Source organism: Paramormyrops kingsleyae, chromosome 1 (assembly GCF_048594095.1).
Source record: "Paramormyrops kingsleyae isolate MSU_618 chromosome 1, PKINGS_0.4, whole genome shotgun sequence".
In the NCBI taxonomy this organism is placed as follows: Eukaryota; Metazoa; Chordata; class Actinopteri; order Osteoglossiformes; family Mormyridae; genus Paramormyrops; species Paramormyrops kingsleyae.
This window is the reverse complement of record NC_132797.1, coordinates 18,814,128-18,833,034: the sequence shown is the minus strand read 5'-3', so window position 1 is coordinate 18,833,034 and position 18,907 is coordinate 18,814,128. Positions and strand designations below refer to the sequence as shown.

The 18,907-nt window shown below is 43.4% G+C and overlaps 1 protein-coding gene across 5 annotated transcripts; it reads left to right on the top strand.

Moving 5' to 3' along the window:
• Nucleotides 1-602: 602 nt before the first annotated feature.
• On the top strand, nt 603-17,650 carry tbk1 (TANK-binding kinase 1). Of its 5 annotated transcripts, XM_023817832.2 has the most exons (22): nt 1,545-1,651; nt 1,830-1,911; nt 2,577-2,741; nt 4,918-5,058; nt 6,384-6,513; nt 7,277-7,458; nt 7,630-7,790; nt 7,986-8,096; nt 8,383-8,562; nt 8,681-8,877; nt 9,517-9,575; nt 10,385-10,476; nt 12,756-12,857; nt 13,327-13,405; nt 13,540-13,661; nt 14,253-14,329; nt 14,431-14,470; nt 14,563-14,664; nt 15,548-15,644; nt 16,162-16,262; nt 16,402-16,473; nt 16,578-17,650. In XM_023817832.2, exons 3-22 carry the CDS (start codon nt 2,655-2,657, stop codon nt 16,627-16,629), a joined length of 2,184 nt encoding a protein of 727 aa, XP_023673600.1. In that variant the 5' UTR covers nt 1,545-1,651; nt 1,830-1,911; nt 2,577-2,654; the 3' UTR covers nt 16,630-17,650. The 5 variants fall into 5 exon arrangements, with proteins under 5 accessions (XP_023673603.1, XP_023673604.1, XP_023673600.1 ...); XM_023817835.2 differs by lacking the exons at nt 1,545-1,651; nt 1,830-1,911 and adding an exon at nt 603-747; XM_023817836.2 differs by lacking the exons at nt 1,545-1,651; nt 1,830-1,911 and adding an exon at nt 858-1,004.
• The last annotated feature ends 1,257 nt before the right edge of the window (nt 17,651-18,907 follow it).

Genomic DNA, 18,907 nt, shown 5'->3' with positions numbered 1-18,907 from the left:
CATTGGCCATTACCATCATTATATATGATTGCCTTTTTCCTGAACACATCATGCAAAAAATATTATGGTACTGTAAAAGACTGAGGGATTACAAACTCAATGTGCATGGCGTTCAAAAAACTTTATTTGTATGCAAATATATTAGTTCTTTGTGTAAACCAGAAGAACTCAGGCACGCACCATAGGACTACCAGAACCCTCTGTTTAGCTTCAAAAAAAGCTGATTTTCAAAGCTCTTGAAATCAACGCATGCCCTTTCCGGTATGAATATCAGTCCTGCTGTGCTGAACAGTGTCTTGCACGCAGCTGAGGCTGGTAGTGGAGTGTTAAGCCTCAATGACAGGTTGAATACTGTCGGGAAAGACTCCGCTAACACTCTCCAGTTTTATTAGACATTTCGTCGAATTACTTTCTTTTCAAGCTTCTTTCTTCCACTTAATCGATGTCTTTTCCCACCGAGTTACCGCCTGGTTTTAGTCTCTCTCGCTTTATCGTGTCTTTCGTGTTGTGCGTCACGTGCAAAGACTAATACACCAATGGGACTGTCTTTTTCTGTGCGTGTTTACAAATGTTTCTAAGCCTCAACCAATCAGTAGAGTTGTCTGGATGGCGCGTATTATTGATTCAGAATAGGTAAAATGCATGGCAAAATGCCCTAATAAACGTCATTTAAATTAAACGAACCAAGAGTATTGAGCCTAATTTGAAAATGTAAGGAGTAGAAAGTACAGATATTCATGCTAAAATGTAAGTTGCGTGTGTGTGTGCAAGTGAAGTACACATTTCGCCCTAAACGGCTCAAGTGACGGCCTCCGTGGTGTGATGAGGTTGTGGAAGTGATGTGGTTCTTTGAAGAAGAAAAAAAAAAATTCCGAGTGTTTTTCTCGTAAATGTACTACTTTACAATCTCAGACAATATCTGAGTTTTTTCTCATAAATTTACGACTTTAATCGAGGAAATTCTGAGTTTCTGTTCTCGCAAATCTACGACTTTTCAATCTCAGGTAATATCCGAGTATTTTCCTCGTAAATTTACGAGTTTCGTTTCGGAAATTCTGGAGTTTTTTTCTCGGAACTTTATCCCATTCCTGCAGCTATTTTTTTTCTTATTTTTTCTTTTCGTAATACGCCGTTGTAGAAAATCCCTAGTAATCAGATATCTATTGTTTTTATATATGTAGAAATGTATATTTTTTATATTTTTCGATGTGTGCATAACAGTGACATCTAACCATATATTACAAATATTATCACTGGATTAAACGTGTTTACAGACTTGGAAAACGAATATACGGTAACCGCCTGCAGTACAGAATGAAAATAGTATAATATATACGTTATAACATAATATTATTGAAGTGTTCGTGTAGTTTATGTAACAGGGAACTTTAAGATTGCAACACAGTATTTCAAATTGATATCAGTGATATGGCATTAAAATAATAATTATTTTAAAAATATCATATCAGTTCCCGCATTCCGCGCCATTCTACCCTCAATCATCTCTTCGGGGGTTTCCACCTCTATTCTATTGATTACGGTAGGAATGATGTCTCAGTTCTGTTGATGCCTTTCCGGTCACGTGTGTGGCCCCATGACCACATGATGTCATAGCAGGAAAGGGAAGAGGGTCAGCTTTGGGCACTTTCGGGTAAGGATATAAACATCATAAAACTACATTGCTAATCAGCTTATTGTATAAATATTTGGCACGAATCACTTATAACTGCTGATAACACTAGCTTATAACACTAGCGAGCTAGTGTGCCCAGCTTGGTGTTACGGCAATGCATGAAGACTATTGACATTAGCTCCGTATTCTTCCACAGTAATATTTCGTTTCGATTCCTGCTCACTCGGAATAACCTACCCTGGAAGAGGCACTGCCGTTTTACCCGATCACTCTGGCAGGTGTAATATCATTATCTCTTTCCTACCCGTAGCCAGCAGAAAATCAGAGGGTACTTAGAGGCAGCGCAAGACAGGAAAAACCGATGACTCTCCTCCATCTAATAGGGATGTGAGATGTACATTACCATCTGTAGTCGCTTCTGGCCGTCGCTGCTGGCGACCTATTTAAGTGCCTCATGCTTGTACTCCCGCGGTTAATCGGGATCAGACACTGGCGCGGGTCCTGCTGCGGGAATTTCCCAGGACGTGATGAGCGTATACAGCCGCCCATCGTCACTGATGTAAAAGTAGCCTCGCGGCTGAGCCTAGGGTTCTAATGTGCCAGGTTACTGTAAAGCAGGTAGCGACCTGACGGTCCCCGTAGGATACCCGGCATCTAGTATTTTACTGATGTAACAGGTTGGGGGTAAGTTGTAGAATTACAAAGAGCAATGTCTTCCTTTAGCCATATAAACATGTGCATGACATGCCTATATATGTGGAGAAATGCTAGCTGAGCATTGAATTTTTATTATAACAACACACGCTGGTGTTTGAGTTAAAGTGGATATTTACAGCAATGAATCGAATGGTTCAGTTTGACATTTTGTTCTCATTTGTCTTTAACATGTGGACCTACTGTTTCAATACGCATAAAAATGTTCTTTTCTTTCTTTCATAATAAGGCTGAATTCCCACTGCCCAGCGACTCTTAAAACTCAGCAAAAAAAGTGAACGCTGCTCGCAGCGCAGGTAGAGCAATCATGCAGAGCACGAACAACTACCTGTGGCTCATCTCGGACCTCCTGGGCCAGGGAGCGACTGCCAACGTGTACCGGGGGAGGCATAAGGTCAGCGGGGGTCTGTACTGAAAAGCCACCTTCATTTCAAAAACCACCCATTCACCAACACACGATTTACCAGAAAAAAGCTTGTCTGGATATGAGGTTTTACAGTCATTGGAGAACCTGGGTTGTGAGTCGTTCTGAATTATTTTGTGGATGTTTATTCTAGTGCTCTTTTAGGGTTGTATAGGACCTTTTTACTTTATTAGGAGGTTGGCCAGGTGCAAGGTCTAGCAGGTAGTACAGTGGTTAAGTAAACAGGCATGTAACCTGAAGATTGTTGGTTTAAGTCCCAGAAGTCGTCCATCTGTTGTACTCTGGAGCGAAGCAATTAAGCTGATTTTGTTCCAGTGAAATATTTAAATATAAAAATGAGTGAACATGCGTCTTTTAGGGCGCTTTTCCACCGCACCAGGTATCGCACTTTTGGTACAGAACTTTCAGTATTTTCCCCAGAAGTTCCAGTACCTAAGTATCAGACCAGCTGGGGTACTTTTTTGGTACTTCAGTAAATTGGGGTGGGACTTGCGAATGCTTTTTTTGCCAGTTGGTTATGCAAATAGCCTGCCGCTAAACACAATACAACTGCTGCCTTGAAAAAAGTTACGGGCTCAGAATACAACAAGAAATGAAGTCAAAGAAAAAACAATTTAGTAATGATGGATGTAGGGACCAATGAAGAGACCCAAGCTTAAATTGTGATCTGGTTGGAAGAACAGATAAGAAGTTCAGGATGGCATGACAGTTTTTTTTTTTTTTTTTAAATAAAAAGCTTGATCTTAATCCATCTGACTAGTGATGTATACATTTCATGTGCATTACATGCAATGTTGGTGTTAATATACCACATGGTCTAGCCATATAATATACTACGGCCATTTTTCAAACTCATTACAAAATACCTTGTCTTGCGCTGTGACATAATTCAGCGCCAGTACCAGTATTTACTCTAGTGGGGGGAAAAAAATCAAAACTTTCCTGAAGTACCAAAAGTACGGTACCTGGTGTGGTTGAAAGGTTCCCGTAATGATAGAGAAACTGGACATGTATGGATAAGGAACACCCAGGCCTGCTGCTGACACTAAGCTGGGTTAGTCAGGCCTGAGTAGTGTCTCAAAGGACTATTTCCATCTCATTTTGGGATTGGTTTTTGAGGATAACCATGCCGTATTCCAAACCAAAGTAGGTTAGCTCACTGTGTGTTTTTTAAAGGCTACATAGTTTCAGTTTCACTTATCTGTGTGGTGGTGTGTTTGCTATGTGTCTCATAGGCATTCAGTGTTACTGCAATGCCGATTCGATGTGTTTCCCTCCGCTGTGAAGTGTAGCTCTTAGCGTCCTTAAGGTGTGGACCGATCTCCGTATCACATATCCCTGAACTGGTCTGTCGGTACTGCTAGACATGTGAGCGAAGTGATAGTCTCTCACATATTACTGGCCTACTTGGCTTGAAAGGTTACACTGTGCTGCATTGCAGAAAAACAGGTTTTATTTTCTTGGCCGTGGAATGAGATGTCTGAGTAGCTGTAAATATGAGTAGTGGAGTGCAGGTTTTAGTTTCTTTCATTCTGTGTCTCTCTGACTTCGGGAAACCATGTGAAGCATGTTGTAACTTTTTCATTGTTGAGCTTCAGCATGAGTACCATTTTTTTCAACTGGTTGAGGTAAAACATACCAACACGTTCAGTGTCCTGACTCGCCGTAGTTAGTGTGAAAATAGGTTCATCCTATGTGGGTGCTGACGCCTTTTTAACCGTGCCAGACGTCCTAGCATCACATGAATGCTGATGTGTGCTAAGATCCTCTATGGCTTTCGTTCACCCTGTTCATCGCTTTTCAGCCCCATAGCTGTGTCTGTGTTTTGACTTGTTGGTTTTAGAGGTTTATTTTCATGCAAATGTGGAAGATAAGGCTCTTTTGGTGAGGAGATGGTTGAAACAGATATATTTCATTTACAAGTGATTAAAGAACTGGATGTGTGACTGTGGTGAGCTGTCTAAGTGTCCTTGGCCTAGGTATGGATGATGGAGGTTCAGCACCATTTTTACCTCTTGGAGGCTGAAACTATGTGGATCATCTACATAAAGAAAGGGAGCTGCTGAATGGGCATGACAATAAGCAGTTAAGACTTGCATACAATTTTTCTTCCTCATATGTGATGTGATGAAATGTCCTTGTCTAGAAAACAGGAGATCTGTATGCCGTCAAGGTGTTCAACAACCTGAGCTTCCTACGCCCCCTGGATGTGCAGATGAGGGAGTTTGAGGTGCTGAAGAAGCTCAACCACAAGAACATCGTCAAGCTGTTTGCTGTAGAAGAGGAGGTGGGCCCTTAGCTCATCTGATGACCCATGTGTTCCCTCCTGCATTAAGTGTTCCTGTTTTATTTGATTAGCTCCAGAGTGACAGACTTGGCCTTTTCAAGGTGCCATAGGCACAAGTAAAAGTAACTTTTTATGGCTGTTGGTGAAATGTCTCTATTAGGTACACAGTGGTGAGAGTATTCATTTAACTGCCAATGATGGCTCAGAAGATCTTGAGAACAAATGTAAAGGCTTACAGGAGGATTTGGAACCTTTCAGTCGTGTCCTGTTTCAGGACATCACAGTGCAGATTTTTAAGTGGTAGATTGTAGGGTTGTCACAATACTACAATTTCAAACTATACTGATACCCAGGAAAATTCTCAATACTCAGTCCTATTTTTATACTATGGGTACTGTTTCTGTCTAGTTGCTAGTTCAACTTTTCTCAGCTTCAATCTGGGACTTTAAGAAAAACATAAGAAATAATTGTGCTATCCTGTAAAATAAGCACTCAACGTTACAGATAGGCAAGATAACCTTTGCTGCCTACCTCCTATATTAACGTTATCGTTTTTTTATTAGCCATAGTCGCTACCTTAACTTCATTAAGAAACAGTTAACGTAGCTATCGTAATACTATAGTAATTTTGTAATAATTAAACGGCTAATATTAACGTGTTAACATTCATGATAACTGTTTAATACTTCATTGTTGTTGAAACAGGAGCTTTACTGACCTCTTGAAATTCCTTATAAAGACTGGGGTGTCGGTCTGTAAGATGCTTCGTCAAGTTTGCTGTGCTACTTGACTTTGTCGCCCCCACTTTGTCGCGTCGTTTGCATACATGCTTACCGACATCCTTAGCCTTTCCCTGGTCGTTTGCCTCATATGCAAAATACTTCCAAAAGGCACTTTTGCTTTTTTCATTCTCAACTAAAACTGCTCGTGAAGTCCCTTCAGCAGCAGTGCTTGCCACGTTCATCCAGCTCAGTGTTGTTAACGTCAGCTAGCGTTCATGTGTTCAGGGTAGGGGCTGTGTGAAGCTGAGCGTCAACTGGAGGAGGCGAAGATGGCACTTCTGGTATCAATACTGTTGCAAATGAGTATCTAATCCGATAGTAATTTTTTTGTATTGATTAGTACCTGAGTATTGATTTCTTTGACAATCCTAGTAGATTGTAAATTGAAGTTGTTCTCGAGTAAAATATCCAGGTTTATATAAATAGATTAAAATGGTCTGTCACTTAAGTGCCATTTGAATCACTAAACATAACGTAAAGGTGACAGTCACCATTCCCCTGGCACTGTCAAATGGCGGTGGGTAATGCGTGTGTACCTTTCAGACCAACACGCGCCACAAGGTGCTGGTCATGGAGTATTGTCCATGTGGCAGCCTGTACACCGTGTTGGAGGAGTCATCCAATGCGTACGGCCTTCCGGAAGACGAGTTCCTCATCGTCCTGCATGACGTGGGTGAGTGTGTCACATTTCCCCCTGCCACAGTAACACCCTTCTGCTGGCTGTACAAATAAAGCGATAATTTATTAAATGTTCATGTGTTTCGCACTCAGCTTAAGGGTTGGGTACTTCCATGTAAGAACCTGAAATGAACGTGTGTAGAGTAAGGATGCACTGGTGCGCAAAATTCAGGTTTTGGTACAAACCTCTATTTTGGGTTCATGATTTAGTGCAGTTTTGATACAGCAGGGAAAACTGAATTCATTTTGAAATTTTTTATTACTAAAACTACTAAAATTGCAAATGCAATTAAAGACGGTTCTAAACCAAAGGCAAAGTGTCTGTTGAGATATTCTTATTTTCAAATCGGAAAAGTAAATATGTAAAATGAATAGAAATTCAAAAATGAGACTACATCATAACAATCATAATCAACTAAATTTATCAGGAAACCAAAATGTTTCTAAACCAACAATTATGACTGACTGTAACCAGCATTAGCCATAACCAGCTCACAGCAACAACGAGCATGATGATTTCCCTGAACATTTACTTCTGAATTTAGCCTTTACCTGTGTCAAGAAATGTATTTGTTTCATTGTGCGTACCGGGCCTAAAATCATGTTACTGATGATTGACGATGAATACGTGTACTGTAACAGCTGTAGCGTAGGGTCTTCACATGAGGATGAAGTTCGGGTCTTTTTGATGCTGAAGGTACGTGATTTTTGTGGAGAGCACGTCGGCTGCAGACAGTAACTCTGTACTGGCATTTCAGTGGCGGGTATGAACCACCTTCGGGAGTATGGCATCGTTCACCGTGACATCAAGCCGGGCAACATCATGAGGATGATCGGAGAGGACGGTCGTTCCGTTTACAAGCTGACGGACTTCGGGGCGGCCCGTGAGCTTGATGACGATGAGCAGTTTGTCTCCCTCTATGGGACAGAGGAGTACCTGGTGAGCAATCAGGGAACTTGGGGAACTTCCAAGAGAAGCTTGGTAAAATGTTCCAAGGTGTTTCTGGGTGATATGTTAGCCTTTAGCTGCTCATGGCCCAAACACGTTGTCTGCTAAGATGTGGGTGGCTCCAGAACCTTCCTGACCAGGTTATTCCCTCATGTCTTCCAGCACCCGGACATGTACGAGCGGGCCGTACTCAGGAAGGACCACCAGAAGAAATATGGTGCCACCGTGGACCTGTGGAGCATTGGAGTGACCTTCTACCATGCTGCCACAGGCAGCCTACCCTTCAGGCCCTTCGAGGGGCCACGCAGGAACAAGGAAGTGATGTAAGACTAGCCTTCCTCTCCCATCAGCCCCATTGACATGCCCTGTCTTGTATAATCCTGTATAATCCTGATTTTATGCCTTACTGCTGCAGTACATTTTTGAAGCTTTCTTTTCTCCTTTTTTGTATTTCCTTTTTCTAAGTGAAACAGAAAATACTAATACTTTGAAAACTATGGCTGCCATCTTCCTCCCAGGTACAAGATCATCACGGAGAAGCCTCCTGGTGCGATTTCTGGGCTGCAGAAGTTTGAGAATGGCAAGATCGAGTGGAGCTCAGAGATGCCTGTGTCCTGCAGTCTGTCCAAGTATGTGCTTTTGTCAGGACCTCCGTAGGCTACAGAAATGGGCTGCGTTTGGATCAGTGTTTCCCTGTCTGGTCTTTGGGAACCCGGCGGGAGCAAAAATGTGGACCGTCTGTAGGTCCCCTAGGACTGGGTTGGGAAACACTGCTTTAGATCCATTAGAAGGGTAACTATAAAAAGCTATCAAAAATAACTGGTTAAACTGTGTCTATTAAACACATCAGTGCAGTAACCAAAGGTGTGATTGTGCTGTTTTTCACCCATAGTTTTTGCACTGTCTGTCACTCAGGGGCCTGCAGAGCCTTCTCACCCCTGTTCTGGCCAACATCCTGGAGGCGGACCAGGAGAAGTGCTGGGGCTTCGACCAGTTCTTCGCCGAGACCAGTGACATCCTGCACCGGCAGGTGGTCTACGTGTTCAGCCTGCAGCAGGCCACGCTGCACCACGTCTACATCCACGAGTACAACACGTGAGTCGGTCGCGTTCGGGAGGCCCTCTCGAATGACGGTCAAAAGCGGGTCTGTGACTCGCTGTGGCTCCCTTGGGCTCCCGTCAGTTCGACGTCGCCGTTCTCTCTGTGTCCACAGGGCAACGCACTTCCAGGAGTTGCTCTTCCGTAGGACCAACATCGCGCATGCCAACCAGGAGCTGATATACGAGGGTCGCCACCTCATGCTGGACCCGAACCGACAGGCACAGAGCTTCCCTTGCACCACCCAGGACAATCCCATCATGCTGCTAAGCCGCGAGCTGGTGGGCACCATCGGGCTGCTCTTCGAGGACCGTAAGCCCCGCCCCCGCTGTCCATCACTGCTGGTTACCCAACAACCAGTCAGCCTAGGTTTCCACTCCTTTGTACAGCAAGTACATTTACTGGAGTGACTGAGATTAAATACCATGTCCGAGGCTATAACGGCTGATTTATGGCCTTTGTGGTGTTCACAGCCAAGCTGTTAGTTTTTATTTTTTAACGTGACAGTTCCTCCTAAACTCAGAACACATCTAAACCGTACGAAGTATGTAAAAGCCATTTATATAAGAGTCGTGTTGTGGATGTACAGACTATCCCTGAGGGGTTCTGTTGCAACAGGCAGGTCAAAATGGAGGCATCTCGGTAATAGTGAATTGTGCTTTTTTAGGTGTGAATATGAGGCTGGGATGGTTGTGTTGCGGTACAGTCTGGTATTTTTCCGCGGCAACTGTTGTAAGCTGCAGTGTGCATAGAGTAACATAGTGCTGCCGTGAGTAGGTTGTAAGTCAGGGACCATATGTAATTCCATGATCCTTTCTCCTGCATAAGGTGAACTTTGATTTGGGGAAGTGAATCTCTTCTTCCTCCGAAGATGGCTTTAGTGCAACTGCTGGTTTAAACATGCCATATGCACGTTTGCATGGCCTCATTGCCATCCCTCTGTTTCCTCAGCGAGCCCCCCAAAAGTGCAGCCTCGCTACGACCTGGATCTGGATGCCAGCTACGCTAAGGTAGGGACCGCTGTGGGCTTCTGTCTGGGAGGGTGGCCCATGAGGGGCCTCTTTACCAAAGACTCCCTAGATCGCTATTATTCAAATCACGGTCCTCAAGGTCCTGCTGGTTTTCCAGCCTTCCTTTACCTGTGAGCCAGGTGTGAAGCCTCTGACCAATCAGAATCAGTAATTATTAAAATAACTACCTGGAAGAACTGAAAACAAGGCCTGGATTTGGAATCGAGTCCAGATTTGAAGAACCCTGCACTAGATGTTCCTCTGAATAGAGTCAGTAGATCTTTTGTTTTAGGAGCATCTTTACCACATGCAGTTTAGTTATTTGTGGTATTTACGTTCATGTTACCACGTAAATGGACTGCATTTATATAGCGCTTTTCTACTCCTACGAGTACTCAAAGCACTTTACAATACATGTCTCACATTTACCCATCCATACCACACATCCACACACCAGTGGCGGAGGCTGCCATTGTCAATCTTCCTCATGTGGTGGGGTTATAATTTGTGCTGGCTTTGGATGTACACTGTCAGAAAAGAAAGAGTACAAGTTTGTACCTTTGCGTGTCACTGGGACTGTACCCCAGTGACGAACTGTACTGAGGGCTGTACCCTCAAGGGTTTTAAGATAAAGAAATGGACTATGAGGAACATTTTTGTACCATTGGGGGTACGTTAATGTTGTTTGTACCAATGGGATGTTCCTCAGAGTCGATTTAGATACCTTAAATTGCACTAAAAGGTACATTTACCTACAGCTAGGAACTCTTTCAGGTTTTTTTGTAAGGAACTCTTCCTATTCCCCCCAGACCTTCGCCGGTGATGTAGGCTACCTCTGGAAGACGGCAGGCCAACTTCTGCTCTACCAGGAGCTGATGCGGAAGGGAGTCCGTGGCCTCATGTAGGTTCAGTGACGCTGTGCTGTTTGCTCTTTGTCCATCTGTTGCTCCCTAAAGCATAATGCCCGTATCTTTAGAACAAAGACCTTGCCCCCATAAACCATAGGAACCACATCGACCAGTCAGGCTCATAGAGTAAGACATTCTGCAAATTAGTCATCAGTCGAAACAAGGCTTTTTGTTGAGCCATCCGTTATATTTATTTACCACCAACTAGGTGAAGTGTTTAGAAACCACTATGAACCTTGATAATAAGTGATTTGAAACTGTCAAGTTTGACTTTTGAGGGCTGACCTTTGAAGGCCACCTCATACTTCACTTTTCTGCCTGTGCTTTTGGCTGTGGATGAGGGGATGAGGGTAAGTCTCATCATATGAGGTTGGATGCCGATGGCTGCGGTCGGTGCTCGTCCGGCCCAGATCTTTGTCTAGCCCAGGGGTCAGCAACCTTTTTAAAGCAAAGAGCCATTTTTTCCTAAATATCTGAACCAAGATTTACAATGAGCTGCAATGGGTAGAGAAGGGAGTTTGAGATACGATTTTTAATGTGATATGGGCATATATGCATTTAACACAAAAACAAAAGTTCAAGTACTTACAAAAAATAAAGAACCAATTTCGGGGGGCATCTCAGTTTTAAATCACTCAGACATATAACAGCGCAAAGGTCACTTATATTACCATTTTGTTCAGTTCTGTAGCGATAGTCTTTACCCTCAGCCCTTCTTTCGTTCGGCTCTGCAGTCATCTGCCCTTCACTCTTCTCTTGACTACTGCTGTGCTGACGAGCAGTGCAAATGTAGTCACAACTCAGCTGGCTATAATATGTAAACCGGAGGAAATATAATAATTTTTACGAAGACCTGGGAAGGCGTGATGACAATTTACTGCAAAAGTATATGAAAGAGTTAGGAATCCCAATAAATGTTGAAGCGTACATCCAATCTCAGGTACTAAAGAAAACTCCGGAAAGCATACCATTTGACCGGAGACGTACTCTCGTTATAAGGAATGACTTTGAGGAAGATGTAAATGACGCCGTTAAAACATCACAGAAGCGCGTGATGGACTGCCTCATTCACATATAGCTAAAGAAATATCTAAATGAATAATAATATTAACCCATAAATAAAGTATTTATGTTTACGAAAGTATTATCATAATTATGTTAAGACATGAAAATGTGAATGCGGCTATCGTACTGAGAAGAGCCGCAGTCACGTGGTCAAAGAGCCACAGGTTGCCGACTCCTGGTCTAGCGGAATTCATGCACATACATGCGCATCGACTGCGCATATGCAGTATAATTGATTGGGTGTTTCCAGTAGGTGGCAGCGTGGAATGTCAGTGGTCAACAACGAAAGAATAGTTGTTGTTGTTTTTGTCGTGTTTGTTCTTGTTATGGTGAGCAGCTGTATGAGGAGTCTTGGAGGTATCTGAATATGAGATTTTTTTAACTGACCACAATTATTTTTTGCATAATTGTTAGAATCGTCTCCATTCATCTGTATGAAAGTAGCTGGATCAGACAGAACCGGTATATTTATATCACTATTTCCACATTGTTTTCTACCGTGTAGTGTTTGACTTGCGCTCATGTAATGACGTCATCTCGTTGCCCTTCTGAACTGATGCATATCACCTGCTCCATTCGTACCTCGCACATCTGCGCATGCGCAGCATTATACCTCACAGCAAATCATCTGACGGTGCCTGATTAGTACTACCTCGTTTCACAACACTTTCATGACCCAGCCTGATTCCATTCGTATTTCTTCTCACAACTTAGTCAATATGATTTGCAGTAAAATGGCAGGATGAGCAGATTGAGCAGTGCAAACATGCAAGGAAAATTCGGGCAGATGGTATAGATGTCGAGGCGTTTGTTAATGTCATATCAGGCCTCTACAATTTTTGTTTACAAAACTTAAAAGGCACGTGTAATTTTTATGTTCCAATATTTAGTATTCAGTTGTTCATAAGATGTATATGTAATATTAAACTATGAGGCTACCTCAATGCTGATAATGTTATAAAATGAAGAGAAAAAGACAATTAATCACAATTATTTGTATGACAAGTAATCATCAACTAAAATGATCGTGACAGCCCTCATCACTGCTGTGTGCATGTACCGACCACAACCATCCACATCCTCTGCCAAATGGAGTAGGAACACTAGCTACAGTGCGCACAATCGTCCACAGCCCCGAAAGCAAACAAAAATGTGGAAAAGTAAAGTATGAACTAGGTTTAACTACTTCTTGTCCTGCTTGTTGCAGTGAGCTTATGAAGGATGATTACAATGAGACGGTGCACAAGAAGGCCGAGGTGATCCACATGTGCAGCTACTCTACACAGACACTGGAGAAGACGGAGCAGCTGTGAGTCCTGGTCTGCTCATGCTCTCGACTGTAGCTCACATGTCCTGGACCTGTCTGAAATCTTGTTCTGTTGGGTCATGCTTCATCTCTGGGTCCTGTCCTCCTCTCTGTTCTGTAGGATCATGGTCCCACTTTGGGTCCTGTCCCCCTCTCTCTTCTGTAGGATCATGGTCCCACTTTGGGTCCTGTCCCCCTCTCTCTTCTGTAGGATCATGGTCCCACTTTGGGTCCTGTCCCCCTCTCTCTTCTGTAGGATCATGGTCCCACTTTGGGTCCTGTCCCCCTCTCTCTTCTGTAGGATCATGGTCCCACTTTGGGTCCTGTCTCCCTCTCTGTTCTGTAGGATCATGGTCCCACTTTGGGTCCTGTCCCCCTCTCTCTTCTGTAGGGTCTAATTCAGTCTTGTTAGTTGGACTCAGTTTAAAAAATGAGATTTAATGGTCATATCTGCATGCTGTACTCATTTCAGGTGTGACGTTTTGACTCAGGCGAACTTGCTGACGTCCGAGTGGAGCGAGGTCTCTGAGATGCGCAAGAAGGTAATCCGGGTGAGTAGGAACCGTCCCAAAGGAGCCTCCTGCAGCTGCTCTCTCCCACTTTACTCGTCCGCCTTGCACAGGCACTCCATTGTTGTTATGAGCTTCTCACTCTTTGGGTCTGACCCCCTCCCCCCTTCCTCTAGCTCTCTAGCTCCCTGGCCTCCGTGGAGCAGACTCTGCAGGAAGTTAAGAAGATGTTTGCACCCAACAGTCTCCTGACTGATGTGTGGACTCAGCAAGTGGGGACCCACCCTGAGGACAGAAAGTAGGTGCAGTCAGACCATTGTTTGGGCTATTCAGTCTCAAATCAGGGATATATCATTCTACTTGTCTTTAATAAGCATAAAATGATTAGATGGTTAAAAAGCTGAACGTCTTTACATTCTACTGGTCACAAGCATGATGAATGAGATCTACACTACTCACACTCATTTTATTATGAAGTTGAAGTTGAACTTTATTGTTATCCCTGGGGGGGCAATTTGTTTTACAGTCAGCAATACTTAATAGACAGGCAACAGAGAACATTTTTACAGTAAAAACAATAAAGGTCACATTGATTTAACAAACCAATGGCACTTGGAATAAAATAATTTTTAAACCTATTTGTCCTACAGTTTGGTAATTCATATCTCCGGCCAGATGGAAGCAGCTTGAACTCCCTTGATAAGGCTTGGCTAGGGTCCGATATATGTATCTCTTCATTTTTGGGGTTCACATTCTTAAAGAATTTAATGCCCGTATAAAAGGATCTTCATGTTCTCGGCCTACTCTGCTCAATAATGCTCATATAAGACTCCAGTTGGGTTATGTAAGGACACAGTGTCTCACGTCATACTAATGTTGACCTTTTCAGTGTGGAGAAGATTAAAGTACTCCTTGACTACATCACCGCCATCTACCAGCAGTTCAAGAAGGACAAAGCTGAGCGGCGTGAGTTTGTCCATCTGGGCGGAGCCTGTGATTGCTGTTTGCACAGGAAGCTTGAGGTCTTTGAGGTTTCTGACAAGGCTGCCCTCTCCTCCCCCTTCTAGGCCTGCCCTACAATGAAGAGCAGATTCACAAGTTTGATAAGTAGGCCTCTGTGCAACTGTCCGAGATTTCTTGGCCGCATGTCATCATGGTAACGCTCTCCCCTCATGCCCCCCCCCCCCCCCCCACCACAGGCAGAAGCTGATCTTCCATGCCTCCAAAGCCCGCTCCCTGTTCACCGACGAGTGTGCCAAGAAATACCGCCAGTTCATCTCCACTGGTGACGACTGGATGAGGTGATGGAGCAATAGGAGTGCGAGTGCAGGGGGGTTGAGGCCGTGTGCAGATCAATAGGCCACATTCTGTGCCCCCCCTGGGCATTAAGGGCCCCAGACCAGATCCAGCCCCTTTTACTGACCCCTGATGGATTCTTGTCTACCAGTTAAACATCCGATAGTCCTTTTAGTGTGCTCATATTGGAACAGTAAATGTCAGTTATTCTTGACTGTCACCCCCTGTCAGTGTTAACAGCCAATTATTATTGCTCACTCAGACATAAGAATATCCAAAAATCGATGCTAGCCGTTTCTCGAGATTTAAAAAACACTGTTGGTTTCATCTATTCATAATATGCCCCACCCTGACTTGAAGCCCTGGGTTAGGTATACTGTATAGCTGTCCTCGGTTATACTCGACCCTCACTGTAAGGTTACTAACAGTCAGCCGATTGAGTATAAATATCATTTACGACAATTTCAGTGCCTTGTAAAAATACCTGCACCTCTTACTGCTAAAAAAAGCAAATTTGAACAGGAAGTACTGTCCCTAACATACTACTCACTGGAAGGACAGGCATAGAAATACATGTACATTCAGAATTTGAGTTTCTTGAGATTGCTGCCTTGGTCTTCGTTCCTTTATGAAGCTGCTATATGTGCAAAGACTCAAAGTGAAACCTGTTTTCTCAGTAGCACCTTCCTCTTCTGTAACTGAACCCAAAGAAATACCCACAGTAGTTCTTCAAGTTGATGGTTCCTCTTTCTGTCACTGCTCTGAATTTCTGATGTTCAGTTTTCATGAAAACACGTTTGGTGCCTGGGCTTGGGCTTTGTGTTTTTTGGTGAGGTGGATGTTTAGGCAGAAGTTTTTGACACTGAATGCGGCTTTATTTTGTTTCAGGAAAGTGCATCATGTCAGGAAGCAGCTGCTAAATCTGACCAACCAGCTGATCACCATTGAGCAGGAAGTGTCTGTACTGGTCCAGCGAGTTTATAAAGTAAGCAAGTGTTAGGAGCAGATGCCAGTTTCCAGTAGTCGTGTCTTCAGTCTATATGCATTACTTTTATGTATAATTCAGAGTAAAGAAATTCTTCAGAGGTGGAAAGTTCAGGTCCAGAAGTCAAAATCCAGACCAAGATTTTGTTCCAACCAACCAGTTGAGTACTCTGTGAATGTGACTCTTCATACTCAACTAGTTGGTTGAAACAAAATCTTGGGCTGGATTTTTACCTCCTGGACCTGACCTTTTTACCTCTGAAGAAATGTACCGTTTTCACACATACAGCCTAATACTGTACTGAGAAAAAAATCATTGCTATATGCTATAATAGGTGTAATTAGTAAGATGTGTGACCATGTTTGTATGGCTTTTTGGTGCCTTTGAGGAAATCCCCTCCTGTGGCTTCCGATTACATCTTGCTTCACACGTCGCTGTTTTGCTGCCTGCCACTTTTCGGTGCACCGTAGCACAAGCACAGATGTGCTGCAGCTCTGTGGCATCTGTGTTCTTGCAGTTACTGGAGCAACTTCCCCAGAAGATCATGCCAGTGGCATCGGGTGCGATCAAGCCCCAGATGTACCTGAACCAGAACACGCTGGTGGAGATGACACTCGGGTGAGTGTGCTCTGCCTGGTGACCTCAGCGTCCACATCTGCTGCTTAGGGTGCTGGGGCAGAAATGACTCCATACTGAGGGCTCTCATGCTCCATGTTTGGAAACCATTAATGAAGAAAAAAAAAAAACAATTTTTCAGGATGAAGAAGCTGAAGGAGGAGATGGAGGGTGTGGTAAAGGAGCTGACAGAGAACAACCACTTTCTGGAGAGGTGACACCATCCTTTTGATCTCAGGATCTTCACGTCTTATGTGTATAACTTCTTCTCTATATTCAGCATGTTTCTCTGCTATCCCCCTCTCTTCCACGCTTTAGATTTGGCTCCCTGACGCTGGATGGGGGCCTAAGGAACGTGGACCGTATCTAAGCCCCACGGACTGTGAGTTGGAGAACTGTAAGCACAGGACCACGTCCCCGGGTTCTCATATGAAGTCGGCCATGTCGTCATGTCTCTCCATGTACATAGACTGTAAATAACCTGAAAATATTTAGGTTCCTCGTATTTAATTTTCTATCTGCTGACCTTTTGCCCAAGCTCTCGTCCCTTAGCTCTGAGTAAATAGTGTAGGTTTCAGCTGGCAGCACTGATGTTCTGGCCGCGTTCGCAATAGATCACAGCCAGATTTATGCTCTAGTAGCTAGTTTGCGGACACACTTCGAGCCAGTGCGCTGTGAAGAAGCTGTTGATTGGACTCCTGTCAGTGCTTTCGCTGGTGAACATGTGGACTGGTGTAACTCAGGGCCAAAAGGCAGCAACATATTGATGTAAAATACACACTCTAGATGCATTTGGAGGTATTATGTTACTCTCTGAAGTACTGTGTGTTTTAGTCACATCCTGTCTATAAGAAAAGCCACCAAAATGATCACCTGGTTGAGTTATGATTTCCTAATATAAAAGGTGTTTTGCATTAGATATTAATGCATTAATGGAATATATGTTTGCATTAAGGATATGTTTAGTTGAATACTAATCAACCTGGTGTATAGCATTTTTCCCCTGAGAAATTGCGTCTGAAGGCTGATGAGGGGCCTCTTGTTGACCCTGTCCGTCAGGTCACCTGATCAGGTTGTTCCTTCCTCCTCCCTTTTTTTGATTGGTCCACAGCTGATTTACCCCACACCCCCAGGCAGTTTCATGGACTGCTTGTTGAGGGCTGTGTTTGGGAGCCGAAATAGCAGAATGGCTGCAGAAACCTCCCAGCCCTAAGCCAAACTCCATTTTCACATGTACAAATCAAGTGCCTGTAAAATTATTGCAAATTGTCAAGACATGTTAACCTAAAAGCACTTTCCTGAAATCAGACCTGTGAGACCTTCTTACAGCTTAGTATGGAACATGTATCTAAATGTCTTTTTCCCAATAAATACTTAATTTTTGACTATTAGATGGTTCTTGGCTGGAAAGTTATGACACACACACCTCCGCTCCCCATTTTTTTTGTGTATGTGCTGGTTTTATTTTCTGCTGAGAATTATTCTAATTTCATTCAAGTTATAAGTTAATAAATGTATACCTTAATATTCAGGCTGTACTGATAAATACTAAAAAGTAATGCATTTAATGTAGCATTAAGCTAGTTTATATCAGCCCATCTGAGTGCGTAAAGGGTCAGCTCAATGTTTAGTTACAAATGAGTAAACCTGATTAAAAGCTTAGTGTGAATCTAATCAGTATGGATGAGGGTCCTGAGTATAGCCAGGATACCAAAATCCACACATGCTCAGGTCTGTTATATAAAATGGCATCGTATTTGCATATAACCTATGCACATCCTCCTGTGTACTTTAAATCATCTCTAGGTTACTTTTAATACTTAATACAATGCAAATAACAAGGGAAAATACAGCAACCAGATAAATGACCTTGATAATGTCTGCCTCAGGATCATATAATTAATTTTACCCAGCATCCTTGGTTATAAGCACAATAAAGCAGTGTGGGTAAATTACAATGGAGAGCTTCTCCAGCATTCAGCCTCACCAATATGGCAAACCTGAAAGCGGAAAAAATGAATGAAGCTGCGTTACTTTTCAGAATGCCCCACGTGTGATGCAGCCTCCCCAAGTTACACTAGCATGTAGTGCTCGGTGCGCGGCAAATTCAAGTTCTGCTTTTTGGAATTTTCTGGGTGCCCCCCCCCCAAATATTTTTGTTCGTGGTTGTTGAACCCATGGATGCAGAACCCCTGGATACGAAGAGCTGGCTGTAGTAGCTGGAAGATTCCCTGAGGTAAACATACATATGCTGCCCCTTATTCTCCTCCATTTTGTACTGGTTCTTTTTTCAAACACACACAATGGTTTGTCCTTTAGCTCTGCCTCACCATTCAGATTTGACTTCTACTCAGTGCCCAGTTTATTAGATGTACCGCCTCATTAACGCAAACACCCTGCTCCTACCAGCAGTAAAACCTGTGGCAGCAGCTGGCTGCATACAGCACACGGACAGGTTCGCTTGTCTAAGTGAGCTTGAGCATGGTGGATCACTGTATCTCAGAACTGACCACCTATCTGGGATTATCGCTTGAAGTCATCCCTGCTCTACCCATACTAGCTTGGAGCACCTCATGAGTTGGCCATAAGTGTATTTCAAAATCACTAATGAAAGCCCTCAGCCCCATGCTGTTGGCTTCTTTGGTGTG